At 55.5% G+C, this 17,001-nt stretch overlaps 1 protein-coding gene across 7 annotated transcripts; it reads left to right on the top strand.

Annotated features, from left to right (window-relative positions):
- The first annotated feature begins 2,598 nt into the window (after window positions 1-2,598).
- ATN1 (atrophin 1) lies at window positions 2,599-16,611 on the top strand. 7 transcript variants are annotated; one of them, XM_033222990.1, is made up of 12 exons: window positions 2,869-3,003; window positions 3,846-3,986; window positions 8,094-8,282; window positions 8,430-8,567; window positions 8,717-8,830; window positions 9,784-11,792; window positions 12,070-12,292; window positions 12,464-12,652; window positions 12,778-13,474; window positions 15,194-15,337; window positions 15,672-15,852; window positions 16,038-16,611. In XM_033222990.1, the coding sequence occupies exons 3-12, from the start codon at window positions 8,256-8,258 to the stop codon at window positions 16,069-16,071; spliced, it is 3,756 nt and encodes a 1,251-aa protein (XP_033078881.1). In that variant the 5' UTR covers window positions 2,869-3,003; window positions 3,846-3,986; window positions 8,094-8,255; the 3' UTR covers window positions 16,072-16,611. The 7 variants fall into 7 exon arrangements, 6 of the variants coding, with proteins under 6 accessions (XP_033078884.1, XP_033078882.1, XP_033078883.1 ...); XR_004440073.1 differs by lacking the exon at window positions 3,846-3,986 and having other exon boundaries at window positions 2,867-3,003; window positions 12,464-12,672; XM_033222991.1 differs by lacking the exon at window positions 3,846-3,986 and having other exon boundaries at window positions 2,867-3,003; window positions 8,122-8,282.
- The last annotated feature ends 390 nt before the right edge of the window (window positions 16,612-17,001 follow it).

The raw sequence follows: 17,001 nt of genomic DNA, 5'->3' as shown, positions 1-17,001 counted from the left end.
GGGCTTGAGCCAAGGCCCAGTGGGAGTCTGAACTGAGTGGTGCAGAAAGAGAGGAAATGCAATGGGGAGAGAGGGTTAGGGGGAAAGGGGGAGCCCTGGAACAAAGCTGGGGGTGGGGAGGAGCAGGAGCTATGCTAGAGCAAGAGGGAGTGGGGCGCACAGGGAGACAGGGAGCTGGCCTGGTCTCAGGGAGGCCCTGGGAGGGGTGGGAAGGTGTGCATGGAGTGGTGAGTGTCAACCAATTCAAGGGACTTCAGAGTGATGACTCATTCCCAGGCCAAAGAAGGGTTCCTGTTCCTGCGCCCAGTTCCCCAGTGCTCTGGAATCTTGTTTAGAGCTTTTGAGTATTCCCAGAACTTTGTTGAATCTGGCCCAAGGAATTGTGAGACAAAATCTACTGACCTGCTCCAGAGCCAACCTCCTTCCTTCCCTGAAGGCAGGTAGGATCTTGCCAGTTCAGGGACCACCCTTAGCCTCCAGCAAGACTAGTCCCACAAGTACCCGGCCCCCAACCCAAATATGGAGCGCTACTGAGGGCTCCCAATCCACACTCCAGCTCCAGCTCTTCCGGTTTGCCAGCCTGCCTCCCTCCCATTCTCTGGCCTTCCCAATTTCTGCTGCCAAAAATCACCCTGTGTCCTTTGTCCTAGGAGATGTTGCTGCTTGGTGGAGGGCCAGGAGGGAGCCCAGGGGAAGGAACTGGTGGTGGGCTGGCGGAGGTGCTGGCTTCATGGCCAGCGGCAGACTGACTGCCAGAGGCTACCTGGAGAGCAGGGGAGGGAGAGGGAAGGGTTGGGAGGAGCCTGCAGTGTGTGGTGGGGATTGTCTACACCTTAGAACAGGTGGGATTGAGGAACAAGGATACCTAGGGATTTGGGTCCACATTAAGCCCAATCTTCACCTGACTGCTTCCCTGTGACCCAGGGGAACTTCAGTGATGACTTTCAACAGATTTGAGAAGGAAAGTGGAGATGCCACTAGATGGAAGGCCTGAGGATGGTGTCTCACTCCTCCAAGCTGTATCCCTTACCTATCTACCCATGGGCTTGCCAGCAACCCCCCACCCCACCAAATCTGTCATTTCCTTTAACTGCCCTCCTTTCCCATCTCCATTTTCTTTTTCTTTGTTTTTCTTTTTTTTTTTGAGACGGAGTCTCGCTCTGTCACCCAGGCTGGACTGCGGTGGTGCGATCTCTGCTCGCTGAAATCTTTGCCTCCCAGGTTCAAGGATTCTCCTGCCTCAGCCTCCCGGAGTAGCTGGGATTACAGGCATGTGCCACCACATCCAGCTAATTTTTGTATTTTTAGTAGAGACGGGATTTCGCCATGTTGGCCAGGCTGGTCTTGAACTCCTGACAAGTGACCCGCCGGCCTCAGCCTCCCAAAGTGCTGAGATTACAGGCGTGAGCCCCCGCGCTGGCCCCATCTCCGTTTTCTTTTCCCATCCATGATCTTTCCTCTTCCATACTGCCGCCAAGGCCTTGTTCAGCTTACATTTCCTTCCAATCTTCTTATCCCCCTCTTCCCCATTCTGCTTGCCCAAGTAAATCCTCCTGGGCTCCACTGAGAGCCCCCACCCCCAGGATCCAGCCAGCCCCGTGTCTCCCGCCCCCCTTTCCCATCCAGAGCCCTCCTTTCTTACCCAGAACCCATTTTCTCTAGAATTGGCACCTGGGTCCACCTCCTTCATCCCTTAAGGTTCTTCACGTTCCCTCCTCTCTCTTCACTGACGTTGCCTCTGGACTTCTCTCTCCAGCTATCCTTCACCCCCCCACCCCCAATTATTATATTTCTGACTCTTTTCCCAACACGAATCACCCCCAAAAGCTTTACTGTCTTCCAGAAGCCCCATCTTCCTATATATGTCATAATTTCAATTTTTCTCCCTCCTTATGACCCCAAACTTCCATCCCATTCTCTCTGATAATAGCCCCCAAACCCATCTGGCTCCATCTCTGCCACAGACCCCTCACCCCAACCTTCTTTCACTTCTCACCAGGCACCCACAAAGCCCTCAGGCAGCTCCATCTTTCCAATCCAATCCCATTATCCCAATCTCTACCCCAGGATCCCCCAAACTCCTCCCACTTCACCTCTGCCACAGAGCCGGTCGCCCCCAAACTTCAGCCTCCCCTCATCTGCCCTCACCACCCACAGCCCCTCCTACCTAGCCCTCTCCCGCGCCAGGCCCGCGGGCTCCCCACATTCCGCCACGGCAAGCCCTCCCCGCGCCCCGGCCCCCTCGGCCTCAGCCTCGGCCAACTCGCGCGGCGCCTCCCCCTCTCCGGCTCCCCCTCTCTCCCCCCTCGCGGCTTGCCTCGCGCTCCCTCCCTCGCGTCTCCCTCCTGGCCCCTCTCTCCTCCGTTCCTCCGCGCTCCCTCCTTCTCCCTCTTCCTCCCTTCTCCCATCCCCCTCTCCCAGGCTCCCTCCCTTCGCCGTCCGCTTTCCAGTGCGAGTCGCTGGACGCACCGCCCAGCCCGTCCGCAGCCCCGTGCCGGGTCCGGGCCTCGGGCCGGGCCATTTCGGAGGGACCGCGGCCTCGGGGAGGGGCCAGGAGGGGGCGAGGGAGCCGGCCGCCGGGGAAGGGGCGGGGGCCGTGGGCGAGGCGGCCGAGGGGCCCGGGATCGCGCGGGTGCGGGCTGCGCTAGGCGGGCGCAGGCGGCGGGTCGGAGCCGCGCCGAGGGCCGGGCGGGCCGCGGGGCCGGGCGGCGCGGCCCGGGGCATTCCGGGCGTCCAAAGGGAGGCGGCGAGCCCGGGGAGGTGGGGAGCAGAGCGGGGATCGGGGTTTGCTCCGGGGGCCGGCGGGCGATTGGGGCCAGGCGGGGAAAAGGGGGGATGGGGGCCGCCCTCCGGGGGGGTCGGGGCCGCCGCCGCCGTCGTCGCGGCGGCGACTGAGGCCGAGAAGAGGAGAGGGGGGCGGGGGAGCTGCCGCCGCCGCCCCCCAGAGGCGCCGGAGCCCGGAATCCCGCTCGGAGCCAGCCAGCCGTCTCGAGCTACCAGCAGGTAAGGTCTGCGGCCGCCTGGGCCCCGGGCCCGCGGGATTCTGTCCCGCCCGGGTTCCGGCCTGCGGCTCCCCACCCCCACCCCTCCCAGTTTCCCCTCCTGCCGCCGCCGCCTCCATTTGTTATTTTCCCAATCCCGTCCCCCCACTGCGGGCTCTGCCTGGCCTGAGGCCGGGGGCTCAGGGGGTGGGGCCCGCCGAGGAGGGTCGGGGCCCAGGACTTCGGGAGGATCGGGAAGGTGGGGAAGGAGGTAGGGTATCCGGAGGAAGGCTGTGGGGCCGGAGGGTAGCCGGGACCCGCGGACCCAAAAGAGGAGGAACATCGAGGCGGGGGTTGGCGGAGGAAAACGGGGGATGCTCTGAGTGGGGTTCGGGGCGAAGGCAGAAGGGATAGGAGAGATGGCAGCGAGGTGGGGCATGAAGGCTCCAGGAAAAAGCTCCAAAGGCCCAGAACACGGGTTCCGGAGCCTGGGGTTGGGGGTGTTAGGAATGGACGGGAAGTGGGAAAGGGGTGTGGTAGGTGGAAAGAGGGACTGTGGCTGATGAACCTCGGGGAAACGGAGGCTTGGGCAAAAAGAGGTCCATCTTTGAGAAGAGTCAGAGGTTTTCCAGCGTGGAAGTGGGAAGTCCATGTCTTTGTGACGGTTTTCATTCCCCTACTCCAGGTCACCTCTGACCCTGTTTTCCCCATCCCAGACATAGTTACTTCTTGGAGAGGGCACTGGGGCCCAGTAGTGTGGGTTATTCCAAAACGAATGAGGAGGAAAACAGGAACACAGAAGGGGGAGTTGGGAAGAAAGGGGTTCTGGGAGGATGGAAATGAGATAATTGAGCAACCTTACAGGCACTCCAAGCAAGTTGCGACCTCCACCCTCCAATTTCCGGAGAGTCAGCTGCCCCTGGAGCTGTGATCTATATAGGGAGGCCTTAGTTACTGCTTTGAGCTCAAAGATCTCCCTTTGTGCATGGGCTTATTTCGACTCGGGTAGGTACCTTTAAGCTCCCTTCCCTGAGGTGCTATAGGAGAGTAGGAGTTGCTTTGGCAACTGGGAGGGGGCAGGGGTGGCTTCCAGATGGACTCCTGGGATGGTCTCTTGGAGGCACCTTTTGCCACTGTGTCGCTATGGTAGTGATCCGGTGGGATGTCCAATTGGTAGGCGGGGGGCTTCGAATCTTTATTGGACGTCGGCCTGCGGCTATGTCCTTGGGACTCTGGGCTGGGTTCTGGAGGATGTTTCTGGATCTGTTGGTGGATGGGAGTTTCCCCACGGCAGCGTGTCCCTTTTCATGTTGCAGTCTGTTGGAACAGGTAGATATGTTCCTTGCAGATCATAGGTGTTTCTCCAAGTCTCTCCACCTAGGCATGATGGGAGGGTGAAAACGCTCCTGTTCAGGTTTCACCATCTTTTGGCAGTTGGTTCTGACCTCTACCTCCCTTATTATATTTTTTGTAGAGTTGTCATTTTGCTTCTTTGCACTTTCTTTCATTTTCTAAAACATGAATTCTTCTTTGAGCCTCCCTTCTTGAATAACTTACCCTTTTCCTCCTTACCTCAACTAACCTTTGGCCTTCTTCCCTGACCTTGTAGAAATGGCTGGGCTCCCAGGCCCATCCCAGGTGAGGGTGGCCCAGGACAAAGGGCTGCATGAAACAGCCTCATGCCGGGGAAATACTATAGAATAGGAGCCAGGAAAACTGTGTCTCTAGACCTGGCTGTGCCTCTGTGACCTTGGGCAAGTCACTTCTCTTGAAGTGTCCGGCTTCATTGTTAAGATGAAGGGGCCATAGATGAGATGATCTCTGAGGCCTCCCTAAAGGTCCTGGATTCTCAGAAGGCTTAGGCCAGTGCATTGTTATCTAGGAGTCACTTTGGACTGGTTAGTCTGGCAGGTCCAGAATGATGTTGGGGGCTGGGCCAATGATTCTGAAATTTAGCCTGCGAGCCCCTCCCAGGGAGCTTGTGACTCCACTGTATTCCTTCTGACATCCCATATGTCTCTTAATTTCTTTTCCTGTTCTTACTTAGGGGCTCTTTTTCTATTTCTCACTTTCCTCCCAACCCAGTCTGGTCTTAATCATTTTCTTTTTAAAGTAAGGTAACGAAGGTGAATGTGCTTAGTGTGTGGCCAGATACAGAGTAGGTGCTCTGTAATATTAGTTACAATGATTGTCTGCTAGGAGTGCAGGCTGGTGCTAAAACATGACCCAGGTCTAGAAACACACACAGTCCAACCCTAACTCCTTCCCTCCTCTGCCACTTCTTATCCCCAGGATTACTTGTTCTTTTATGACTGCTTTTGTCCTTCAAAGCTACTCATTGCTAGTTTTATCAGATTTCAGGTGATTAGAAAAGAAGGGCATACTATGATTGCTGTGTTCCTCAGGTACATTCCTGTGTTTCTCTTACCTTTTGAATCCCCTAACCTAACTGACTTGGTGAACAGGTTCTGTGACAGGGAAGGGAGATGGGCACCCTTCTCTAGGAGGGCTGGCAAAGATACACCAGTCACAAATAGTCATCTTTGTGGTGCTTTTTGTTTAAGATTGTTTTCCTCTTTTGCTATGGTGGGTGTTGTTCTTTGGATTTTTTTTTTTTTCTTTCTGTTCTTTTTTGTTTTTTGGTTGATAGTATTTTAAAACCAGTCTACACAACAACTAAAAAATGTGGGAAAATAGCTGTAGCTGAAAAAAAAAAAATAAATAAAGGACAGGCGCGGTGGCTCACGCCTGTATTCCCAGCACTTTAGGAGGCTGAGGCGGGTAGATCACCTGAGGTCAGGAGTTCGAGACCAGCCTGGCCAACATAGTGAAACCCCGTCTCTACTAAAAATACAAAAATTAGCCAGGCGTGGTGGTGGGCGCTTGTAATCCCAGCTACTTGGGAGGCTGAGGCAGGCGAATCGCTGGAACCTGGGAGGCGGAGGTAGCAGTGAGCTGAGATCATGCCATTGCACTCCAGCCTGGGGAACAACAATGAAAATCTATCTTAAAAAAAAAAAAAAAACTAGTTGGCCGGGCACAGTGGCTCACGCCTGTAATCTCAGCACGTTGGAAGGCCAAGGCAGACAGATCACCTGAGGTCAGGAGTTCGAGACTACCCTGACCAACATGGTGAAACTCTGTCTCTACTAAAAGTACAAAAAAATTAGCAGGGTGTGGTGGCGCAGCCTGTAATCCCAGCTACTTAGGAGGCTGAGGCAGGAGAACCACTTGAACCCAGGAGGTGGAGGTTGCAGTGAGTGAGATCGCGCCACTCCATTCCAGCCTGGGCAACAAGAATGAAACTCTGTCTCAAAAAAAAAAAAAAAAAGACTAGTTTACTGGGCAGAACATCAGTTGAAAGTTCAGAAGACAGGCTCTGTCCCAGCAATTTTGTGATTCTAAGTAAATTGTGAAGTTTCCTGGAAAGGTTAGACTCACCCCTTACTGCTTGCATCAGTATGGTTCCATGGAGGTGAGTGAGAATTACTGTGTTCCTTGGGAAAAATACACTACAGAATATGGACATGCCGTTTACCTAGCAGGCCTCCAACTCAGAATAGAATAGATGGGTAAGCTTAGTCTATTCCCACTGGAGCTAGCAGCACTTAATTCAGGAAGAAAGACCTACTGAAGTTAGCGGGTTTAAAGGTCAATCACAAGAGAAGTGCACACACGTATATATACGACATCAGTGGAAAGGAAGAAAAAGTAAGAAAATACCATTTTTGCTCTCAAAAGATCTTACAATCAGTAATTTGGAGGGACTTGACACTTAGCAAGGAATACGAACAAGTGCAAATGAATATAGCTGGCTATACCTGCCTACCTACTGATAGACAGATATGGATGGACTGGCTTGAGGAGCTGTGTAACCCTGTCTTCACCAAGTAGGAGGACAGGCTTCAAAATTGGTAAATCTGTATTGTTTGCTCATGGATATTTTGAGTCTTTAATCATTCCTGTGAAAACCCTGACTTTTCCTCTAGCCTTAGGGAGCTCAAGTACTAGAGAATGAGTCCTTTATGAAGCTCTCAAAAGTGAAGTTCTACAATTTGGGGCTACCTAGGTTTAGTCTTGGGACTGGTAGGGCTGTGTTCCTTTGTATTATAGAATGGGACATTCTTCTTCTACCTACTCTGATGTGAGAAAAGATTCTTTTCATATCTCTGTGACTGATCTAGGCCTTCTGAGAATTCTCCCCACCAACTTCTGAGGAGAATGTAGCAAAGTACAGAAGAAAGAGCATGGGCTTTGAAGTCACAGACGTGGGTTTGATTCTGGCTCTGTCACTGGTTCCTCACTGTGTGAGGTTGAGCTAGTCACAATCACAATCTTTGAGCCTCAGTTCCCTCACCTATATAATGAAGGTAATAATGCTTACCATTCAGGGTTGGCTGTAAATATTAAATGAAATCATGTGTGTGAAGGGCTTGATATAAAGAAGGTACTCAACAAATTAATACTTCAACGTCATTTCTTTTTTTTTTTTTTGAGAAAATAAAGACAATAAAGTTTCACTCTGTCACCCAGGCTGGAGTGCAGTGGCATGATCTCGGCTCACTGCAACCTCTGCTTCCCAGGTTCAAGTGATTTGCTTGCCTCAGCCTCCTGAGTAGCTGGGATTACAGGCACGCGCCACCACGCCTGGCTGGGTTTCACCATGTTGGCCAGGCTGGTCTTGAACTCCTGAACTTGCGATCCGTCCACCTCGGCCTCCCAAAGGGCTGGGATTATAGGCGTGAGCCACCATGCCGCGCTCCATTTCTTCATGTTCCTTTGCAAGGCTCCGTGGAATGTGTGCGTTCACAAATATCCTTTAGGGATCATGAAGGGTAAAACTGTGTGATCTCCTGGATTGGAGCTTGTAGGTACATCTGAATTTTCTGCCCTCTACAGAGGTGAAAGAGATTATACTTTGAGCAGCATCTCCCTGCCTTTTAGATAGCTAAGGTGGCCCATGGGGCACGCCAGCAGTGTCTTGTGGTATCTGTACCTCTTGGCCTAAAGGCTTAGGGTTGGGCCACTTGCTCAGTTCTCTGACAAGCACAATCGTATTCCTTTGTGACTCTGTTCTCCCAGTGGGAGACTCTGATGGTTTCCTTCTAACAGGTTTCACTGAAAACAGATCCTGCAAAAGTTCCAGGTGCCTCTACTGGAAACTTGGAGATCCTGCTTCCCAGACCACAGCTGTGGGGAACTTGGGGCGGAGCAGAGAAGTTTCTGTATTCAGCTGCCCAGGCAGAGGAGAATGGAGTCTCCACAGCCTGAAGAATGAAGACACGACAGAATAAAGACTCGGTGAGTTAAAATGAGAGACCTGAAAGATGAGGGGCGGGGCAGGCAAGCTAGGAGGAAGGGTCTAGAGAAGAAGAACAAATAATGTGCACCATAAAGTTAGGTGCAGTGTAAAGAACAGTGTTACCTACCTCCTTCCTCCTCCTGCAGATGTCAATGAGGAGTGGACGGAAGAAAGAGGCCCCTGGGCCCCGGGAAGAACTGAGATCGAGGGGCCGGGCCTCCCCTGGAGGGGTCAGCACGTCCAGCAGTGATGGCAAAGCTGAGAAGTCCAGGCAGACAGCCAAGGTATTCTGTCCTCGGGTCCTCCCACAGGATGCCCAGGCACTGGGGCTGAGGGTGTGTGTGTGTTGTCGGGGGAGCTTCCTGTTTGGCAGAGGGTAACGGGGGAGCTTGGGAGGTAAGGAAAAGACAGGAATTTTCTTTCTCTCTAACAGAAGGCCCGAGTAGAGGAAGCCTCCACCCCAAAGGTCAACAAGCAGGGTCGGAGCGAGGAGATCTCAGAGAGTGAAAGTGAGGAGGCCAATGCACCAAAAAAGACCAAAACTGAGGTGGGAGACCCCTGTCGCCATCCTGACCCATCTTGTGACCATTCTTTTCTCAGACTTCCTTATGCTCACTATTCTTAGCTGGATCTCTCCTGGGACATAAGAGAAAGGCCAGATCATAGTGCTTATGAGAGCAGTTCTGTCTGTAATATGCCAGAGAGATTCTTAGAACTTTGACAGACCACCAGATGACCTGGCAGGGCCAAAGGGGACCAGAAGAGTTGGGGGATTCTAGTCTCTGGGTGAGAAGTCTTAGTGGGAGGAACAAATAAATCTTAAGGAAAATGCAGAAGTGGTCTTTCTTTTTTATTGTTTTTTTTGTTGTTGTTTGGTTTTTGAGACAGAGTTTCATTCTGTCACCCAGGCTGGAGTACAGTGGCACGATCTCAGCCCATTGCAACCTCCACCTCCTGGGTTCAAGCAGTTGTGCCTCAGCCTCCCGAGTAGCTGGGATTATAGGCATGAGCCACCACGCCCGGCTAATTTTTGTACTTTTAGTAGAGATAGGGTTTCACCGTGTTGGCCAGGCTGGTTTGGAACTCCTGGCCTCAAGTGATCCTCCTGCTTCAGCCTCCCAAAGTGCTGGGATTACAGGTGTGAGCCTCTGTGCCCGGCCAGAAGTGGTCTAAGAACCAAGGGCTTGGGGGATGGAGGATGGTTAAAGTGGTGGTTATGAGATGGTGGAAGACAGGGATTTGGAGTCAGCTGTGGGTAGAGACAAGGTGCTTGAGATGGATCCTTGAGGAAGGAATAGGGTTTTACAGGAGGGAAACAAGACTGGCTGCTAGGGAGCAGCCAAGAATGTGGGGAAAGTGGGGAATCCCCAGATGGCAAGAGGTACCACATCACAGTACAACAGTGTGCTGTGAGGGGAAATGATTTTATGCAAGACAGGCCCTAAATCTCAGGGAAGCAGGAAAGGAAAAGAGAAAAAATGAGGCTTCCCTTTTCTACAGCAGGAACTCCCTCGGCCACAGTCTCCCTCTGATCTGGATAGCTTGGATGGGCGGAGCCTTAATGATGATGGCAGCAGCGACCCTAGGGATATTGACCAGGACAACCGAAGCACATCCCCCAGCATCTACAGCCCTGGAAGTGTGGAGAATGACTCCGACTCATCTTCTGGCCTGTCCCAGGGCCCAGCCCGCCCCTACCACCCACCTCCACTCTTTCCTCCTTCCCCTCCACCACCAGACAGCACCCCTCGACAGCCAGAGGCTAGCTTTGAACCCCATCCTTCTGTGACACCCACTGGATATCATGCTCCCATGGAGCCCCCCACATCTCGAATGTTCCAGGCTCCTCCTGGGGCCCCTCCCCCTCACCCACAGCTCTATCCTGGGGGCGCTGGTGGAGGAGTTTTGTCTGGACCCCCAATGGGTCCCAAGGGGGGAGGGGCTGCCTCATCAGTGGGGGGCCCTAATGGGGGTAAGCAGCACCCCCCACCCACTACTCCCATTTCAGTATCAAGCTCTGGGGCTGGTGGTGCTCCCCCAACAAAGCCACCTAACACTCCAGTGGGTGGTGGGAACCTACCTTCTGCTCCACCACCAGCCAACTTCCCCCATGTGACCCCGAACCTGCCTCCCCCACCTGCCCTGAGACCCCTCAACAATGCATCAGCCTCTCCCCCCGGCCTGGGGGCCCAACCACTACCTGGGCATCTACCCTCTCCCCATGCCATGGGGCAGGGTATGGGTGGACTTCCTCCTGGCCCAGAGAAGGGCCCGACTCTGGTTCCTTCACCCCACTCTCTGCCTCCTGCTTCCTCTTCTTCTGCCCCAGCACCCCCCATGAGGTTTCCTTATTCATCCTCTAGTAGTAGCTCTGCAGCAGCCTCCTCTTCCAGTTCTTCCTCCTCTTCCTCTGCCTCCCCCTACCCAGCTTCCCAGGCATTGCCCAGTTACCCCCACTCTTTCCCTCCCCCAACAAGCCTCTCTGTCTCCAATCAGCCCCCCAAGTATACTCAGCCTTCTCTCCCATCCCAGGCTGTGTGGAGCCAGGGTCCCCCACCTCCTCCCTATGGCCGCCTCTTAGCCAATAGCAATGCTCATCCAGGCCCCTTCCCGCCCTCTACTGGGGCCCAGTCCACTGCCCACCCACCAGCCTCAACACATCACCATCACCACCAGCAACAGCAACAGCAGCAGCAGCAGCAGCAGCAGCAGCAGCAGCAGCAGCATCACGGAAGCTCTGGGCCCCCTCCTGGAGCATTTCCCCACCCTCTGGAGGGCGGCAGCTCCCACCACGCACACCCTTATGCCATGTCTCCCTCCCTGGGGTCTCTGAGGCCCTACCCACCAGGGCCAACACACCTGCCCCCACCTCACAGCCAGGTGTCCTACAGCCAAGCAGGCCCCAATGGCCCTCCAGTCTCTTCCTCTTCCAACTCTTCCTCTTCTACTTCTCAAGGGTCCTTCCCATGTTCACACCCCTCCCCCTCCCAGGGACCTCAGGGGACGCCCTACCCTTTCCCACCGGTGCCTACGGTCACCACCTCTTCGGCTACCCTTTCCACGGTCATTGCCACCGTGGCTTCCTCGCCAGCAGGCTACAAAACGGCCTCCCCACCTGGGCCCCCACCGTACGGAAAGAGAGCCCCGTCCCCAGGGGCCTACAAGACAGCCACCCCACCCGGATACAAACCCGGGTCCCCTCCCAACTTCCGAACGGGGACCCCACCGGGCTATAGAGGAACCTCGCCACCTGCAGGCCCAGGGACCTTCAAGCCGGGCTCGCCCACCGTGGGACCTGGGCCCCTGCCACCTGCGGGGCCCTCAGGCCTGCCATCTCTGCCACCACCACCTGTGGCCCCTGCCTCAGGGCCGCCCCTGAGCGCCACGCAGATCAAGCAGGAGCCGGCTGAGGAGTATGAGACCCCCGAGAGCCCAGTTCCGCCAGCCCGCAGCCCCTCGCCCCCTCCCAAGGTGGTAGATGTGCCCAGCCATGCCAGTCAGTCTGCCAGGTGAGCGGCCAGGTGGGGCGGAGGTGGGCCTGGAAGGGGGACGACAAGGCGGCGACGGAGAGGGAGTAGCAGGGAGGGGCCCTGCGCTGGTGTAGTGTTTTAGAAAAGCACGTCCCTCTCCTCTGTCCATTCCTAGCGGCCAGTGAGGCCAGCAGCAGCTCAACCTGCAGGGGTGGTTTTTAGGCGGGGCCTACAAGCACTCGCTGGGGCCGCGGCTCCGCGGGCTCCACCGGGCATCTCGCACCGGCTGAGCGCGCGCTGCTTCCACGCCCGGCAGGTTCAACAAACACCTGGATCGCGGCTTTAACTCGTGCGCGCGCAGCGACCTGTACTTCGTGCCACTGGAGGGCTCCAAACTGGCCAAGAAGCGGGCCGACCTGGTGGAGAAAGTGCGGCGCGAGGCGGAGCAGCGCGCGCGCGAAGAAAAGGAGCGGGAGCGCGAGCGGGAACGCGAGAAGGAACGCGAGCGCGAGAAGGAGCGCGAGCTTGAACGCAGCGTGGTGAGTGCGTCACTGCCTGCGCCACCGCCTTCTTTGCCTCCTTCCCTCTTAGCCGCGCTGCGGTGCTGGGGCTGGGGCTGGGGCTGGGCTTGGGGCTGGGCTTGGGGCTGGGGCTTGTGCTGGGGTTGGGGTTGGGGCTGGGGCTAGGGCTTGTGCTGGGGCTTGTGCTAGGTGGGCGGGCGAGTCAAGTCGCCACCTGTCGGAGGGGAGGTACCACTGCAGCCCAGGAAATGGAGCCGAAAAGGATTTCAGCGACAGCAGTCTGCATTCCTGGGTTGGGAGAAGGCATGCTCAGATGGGACTATCTGTGGATCCCAAGAAGGGCAGCTATTCGGAAGGGGGGTCGCAGTTAAGTTCCAGGTGGGCAGAGTTTCAGTGAGGTGAGGCATTTTGGCATTCAGCTGTGGAAACAAATGGGCAGCTTGAAACCAGCCACCTCTTTTCATAACTGCGGCTTTGACTCCACTTTTCCCTGTACCCCACAGAAGTTGGCTCAGGAGGGCCGTGCTCCGGTGGAATGCCCATCTCTGGGCCCAGTGCCCCATCGCCCTCCATTTGAACCGGGCAGTGCGGTGGCTACAGTGCCCCCCTACCTGGGTCCTGACACTCCAGCCTTGCGCACTCTCAGTGAATATGCCCGGCCTCATGTCATGTCTCCTGGCAATCGCAACCATCCATTCTACGTGCCCCTGGGGGCAGTGGACCCGGGGCTCCTGGGTTACAATGTCCCGGCCCTGTACAGCAGCGATCCTGCTGCCCGGGAGAGGGAACGGGAAGCCCGTGAACGAGACCTCCGTGACCGCCTCAAGCCTGGCTTCGAGGTGAAGCCTAGTGAGCTGGAACCCCTACATGGGGTCCCTGGGCCGGGCTTGGATCCCTTTCCCCGACATGGGGGCCTGGCTCTGCAGCCTGGCCCACCTGGCCTGCACCCTTTCCCCTTTCATCCGAGCCTGGGGCCCCTGGAGCGAGAACGTCTAGCACTGGCAGCTGGGCCAGCCCTGCGGCCTGACATGTCCTATGCTGAGCGGCTGGCAGCTGAGAGGCAGCACGCAGAAAGGGTGGCGGCCCTGGGCAATGATCCGCTGGCCCGGCTGCAGATGCTCAATGTGACTCCCCATCACCACCAGCACTCCCACATCCACTCGCACCTGCACCTGCACCAGCAAGATGCTATCCATGCAGGTGAGACCCCCTCCTTCCTCGCCCTGGCCCTTTGGGGCCACCTTCCCCCATCATGACTGGGCTCTTTTGTTCCTCTGGCTGAGACTTTCCTCCCCTCGCCTGGCATGAACTTTTCCTGAGATTGCTTCCCTCAACTTTGCCTCCCTGACATTCTCTCAGCCTTGTCTCCTCATGGCCTTGCCTGGCCACAGAACCTGTATTCCTCACACCCCAGTCCTCTCCATAGTCTAGTATCCTACCCATGACAGAGGCCCAGGCGGGAGCCTTTGAAGGACACACCTTTCTATCCTCACAGCCCCATTCTCCCGAGTCCTTCACAAACATATCTTACTTATTTTTTTGAGACATAGTCTCGCTCTGCCACCCAGCCTGGAGTGTAGTGGTGCAGTCACAGCTCACTGCAGCCTCAACTTCCCGGGCTCAAGTGATCCTCCTACTTCAGTCTCCAGAGTAGCTGGGATTACAGGCATGTGTCACCATACCTGGCTAATTTTTTGTATTTTTGGTAGAGATGGGGTTTTGCCATATTGGCCAGGCTGGTCTCCAATTCCTGAGTTCAAAGCAATCCACCCACCTTGGCCTCCCAAAGTCCTGAGATTACAGACATGAGCCACTGTGCCCAATCCACAAACCTATTTTCTGATTTCTCTGGATTCAACTCTTATTTTTTGCCATTTTCTCCTTTTCTCACAGTGAGAGGTCTTTCATGTTCTTCTCCGTCTCTAGATCTGTAACTTTCTAGAAAGGGCCCTGTAGCTTTGGGTTTGGGTGTCACAGGCAATAATGAGCTTTACTTACTATCCTTTCACCATTTTGTTTTTGAGACGGAGTCTCGCCCTGTCGCCAAGCTGGAGTGCAGTGGCGCGATCTCAGTTTACTGCAACCTCTGCCTCCCGGGTTCAAGTGATTCTTCTGCCTCAGCAGGCACTGCCTGCCTGAGTTGCTGGGACTACAGGCGTGTGCCACCAAATACAGCTAATTTTTGTATTTTTAATAGAGACGGGGTTTCACCATGTTGGCCAGGATAGTCTCGATCTCTTGACCTTGTGATCCGCCCACCTTGGCCTCCCAAAGTGCTGGGATTACAAGCGGGAGCCACCGCACTCGCTTGCTTTTTTTTCTTGTTTTTTTTTTTTTTTAATTTGAGACCAAGTCTTGCTCTTTTGCCCAGAGTGCAGTGGCGCGATCTTGGCTCAATGCAGCTTCTACCTTCCAGGTTCAAGTGATTCTCCTGCCTCAGCCTCCTGAAGAGCTGGGACTAGGCGTGTGCCATCATGTCTGGCTAATGTTTTTGTATTTTTAGTTTCACCATGTTGGCCAGGCTGGTCTTGAACTCCTGACCTCAGGTGATCCGCCTGCCTCAGCCTCCCAAAGTGCTGGGATTATAGGCTTGAGCCACCGCACCTGGCCTCTTCCTGTCTTATTTCCTAAACTTCTATCTTCCACCTCCTTCAAGCAGTCGACCTCTCCCTCTCCTTCCCCTCACACCCTTCTGATGACTGGAATTTCCTGTCCTCTGTCATCCATATGTCCCTCCTCCAGTAGGGCTCAGCCTGTCCACCCCCCACAGGCCTCTAGTTCTTCCATTCTGCTTTCGTTCCACTTTGGAGCTCCTTGTGTTTGTCCAACTCAATTCCCAGGCTTGGATCCCTTCACCCAAAGGCATGGTTTTCCCTACACCTGCCTTCTGGTGACACCTTCCTCTTCTCTGCTCTCCAGCCTCTGCCTCGGTGCACCCTCTCATCGACCCCCTGGCCTCAGGGTCTCACCTTACTCGGATCCCCTACCCAGCTGGAACTCTCCCCAACCCCCTGCTTCCTCACCCTCTGCACGAGAACGAAGTTCTTCGTCACCAGCTCTTTGGTAAGGATGGAAGTTGGGGTAGGCAAGCTGTAATGAGAAAAGGGCAGAAAGGAGGTATTTAGGTGGGGGGATGGGCCTAGTTGGGCTTGAGGAGGAATGAGGAGATGCCTCGAGGAGCTGGACATGGGAATAGGAGAGCTGAACCTCTGCCCAAGAGAAGCACAAGTTTTAGTGTCAGCCTAAGAGGTTTGAATCCCAATTCCACTCTACCACTGGCAACTTAGAGAACTGGCTGTGTTACCTAACTTTTTAGTTCATTACTTCTGTGTGTAAAGGAGCTGGCTACCCCCTGGTCCAGGGCAGGTCACGTGACCCTTGCCCTTCCTGCTCACAGCTGCCCCTTACCGGGACCTGCCGGCCTCCCTTTCTGCCCCAATGTCAGCAGCTCATCAGCTGCAGGCCATGCATGCACAGTCAGCTGAGCTGCAGCGCTTGGCGCTGGAACAGCAGCAGTGGCTGCATGCCCATCACCCGCTGCACAGTGTGCCGCTGCCTGCCCAGGAGGACTATTACAGGTACCCCAGGGTCCCCAGGGGGACATGGGCTCAGCAAGCCTGGGAGGGGCTGTGGGCATGGAACAGCTGGGCGCTGTGCTCCTGGGGGAGGGAACCCCTCCTCTGACAACCCCTTCGGTAAGGGGGCAAGGTCAGGGTTGGTCTCAAGTCTCTTACCTCTCTGCTATGCACTGCCCCTTCCCTAGTCACCTGAAGAAGGAAAGCGACAAGCCACTGTAGAACCTGCGATCAAGAGAGCACCACGGCTCCTACATTGGACCTTGGAGCATCCCCACCCTCCCCCCACCCCACCCTTGGCCTGCCACCCAGAGCCAAGAAGGTGCTGCTCAGTGGCAGGGCCTCCGCAGCTGGACAGAGAGTGGGGGAGGGAGGGACAGACAGAAGGCCAAGGCCTGGTGTGGTATGCAGAGGTGGGGAGGAGGCGAGGATGGGGACAGAAAGCGCACAGAATCTTGGACCAGGTCTCTCTTCCTTGTCCCCCCTGCTTTTCTTCTCTCCCATGCCCAACCCCCATGGCCGCCGCCCCTCCCTTGCCCCGTTGGTGTGATGATTTCATCTGTTAGATGTGGCTGTTTTGCGTAGCATCGTGTGCCAACCCTGCCCCTCCCCGATCCCTGTGTGCGCGCCCCCTTTGCAATGTATGCCCCTTGCCCCTTCCCCACATTAATAATTTATATATATAAATATCTATATGACGCTCTTAAAAAACATCCCAACCAAAACCAACCAAACAAAAACATCCTCACAACTCCCCAGGAACATGGCTGTGACTGTTCTTTGCGGGATATGGGGGTGAGGCTGGGTCTCAGTGCAGCGGTACTTAGAACTGCAGCCAGGATCTGGCAGGGAAGCGGGAAGACCAGTCCTTCTTAAGGAACTGGGTGTAGGGGCTGGGAAGAATTGGAGAGGGGATCCCTGCAGAGCCCGGAGCACTGACTCAGCCGGAGGCGGTACTGGGGGTGCTAGTGCTCCCTCCTATCCCAAGGCTGGGCAGTCAAAATACTGGAGGCCTCGGCCTTTGCTCTGTGGCTCATGCCTGTAATCCCAGCACGTTGGGAGGCTGAGGCGGGTGGATTGCTTGAGCCTAGGAGTTGGAAACCGGCTTGGGCAACAGAGAGAGACCCCATCTTAAAAAACAGTCAGCTGGGC

Source organism: Trachypithecus francoisi, unplaced genomic scaffold (genome assembly GCF_009764315.1).
Source record: "Trachypithecus francoisi isolate TF-2019V2 unplaced genomic scaffold, Tfra_2.0 Lachesis_group11, whole genome shotgun sequence".
NCBI classification, from domain to species: domain Eukaryota; kingdom Metazoa; phylum Chordata; class Mammalia; order Primates; family Cercopithecidae; genus Trachypithecus; species Trachypithecus francoisi.
This window is presented reverse-complemented; position numbering and strand designations above follow the sequence as displayed.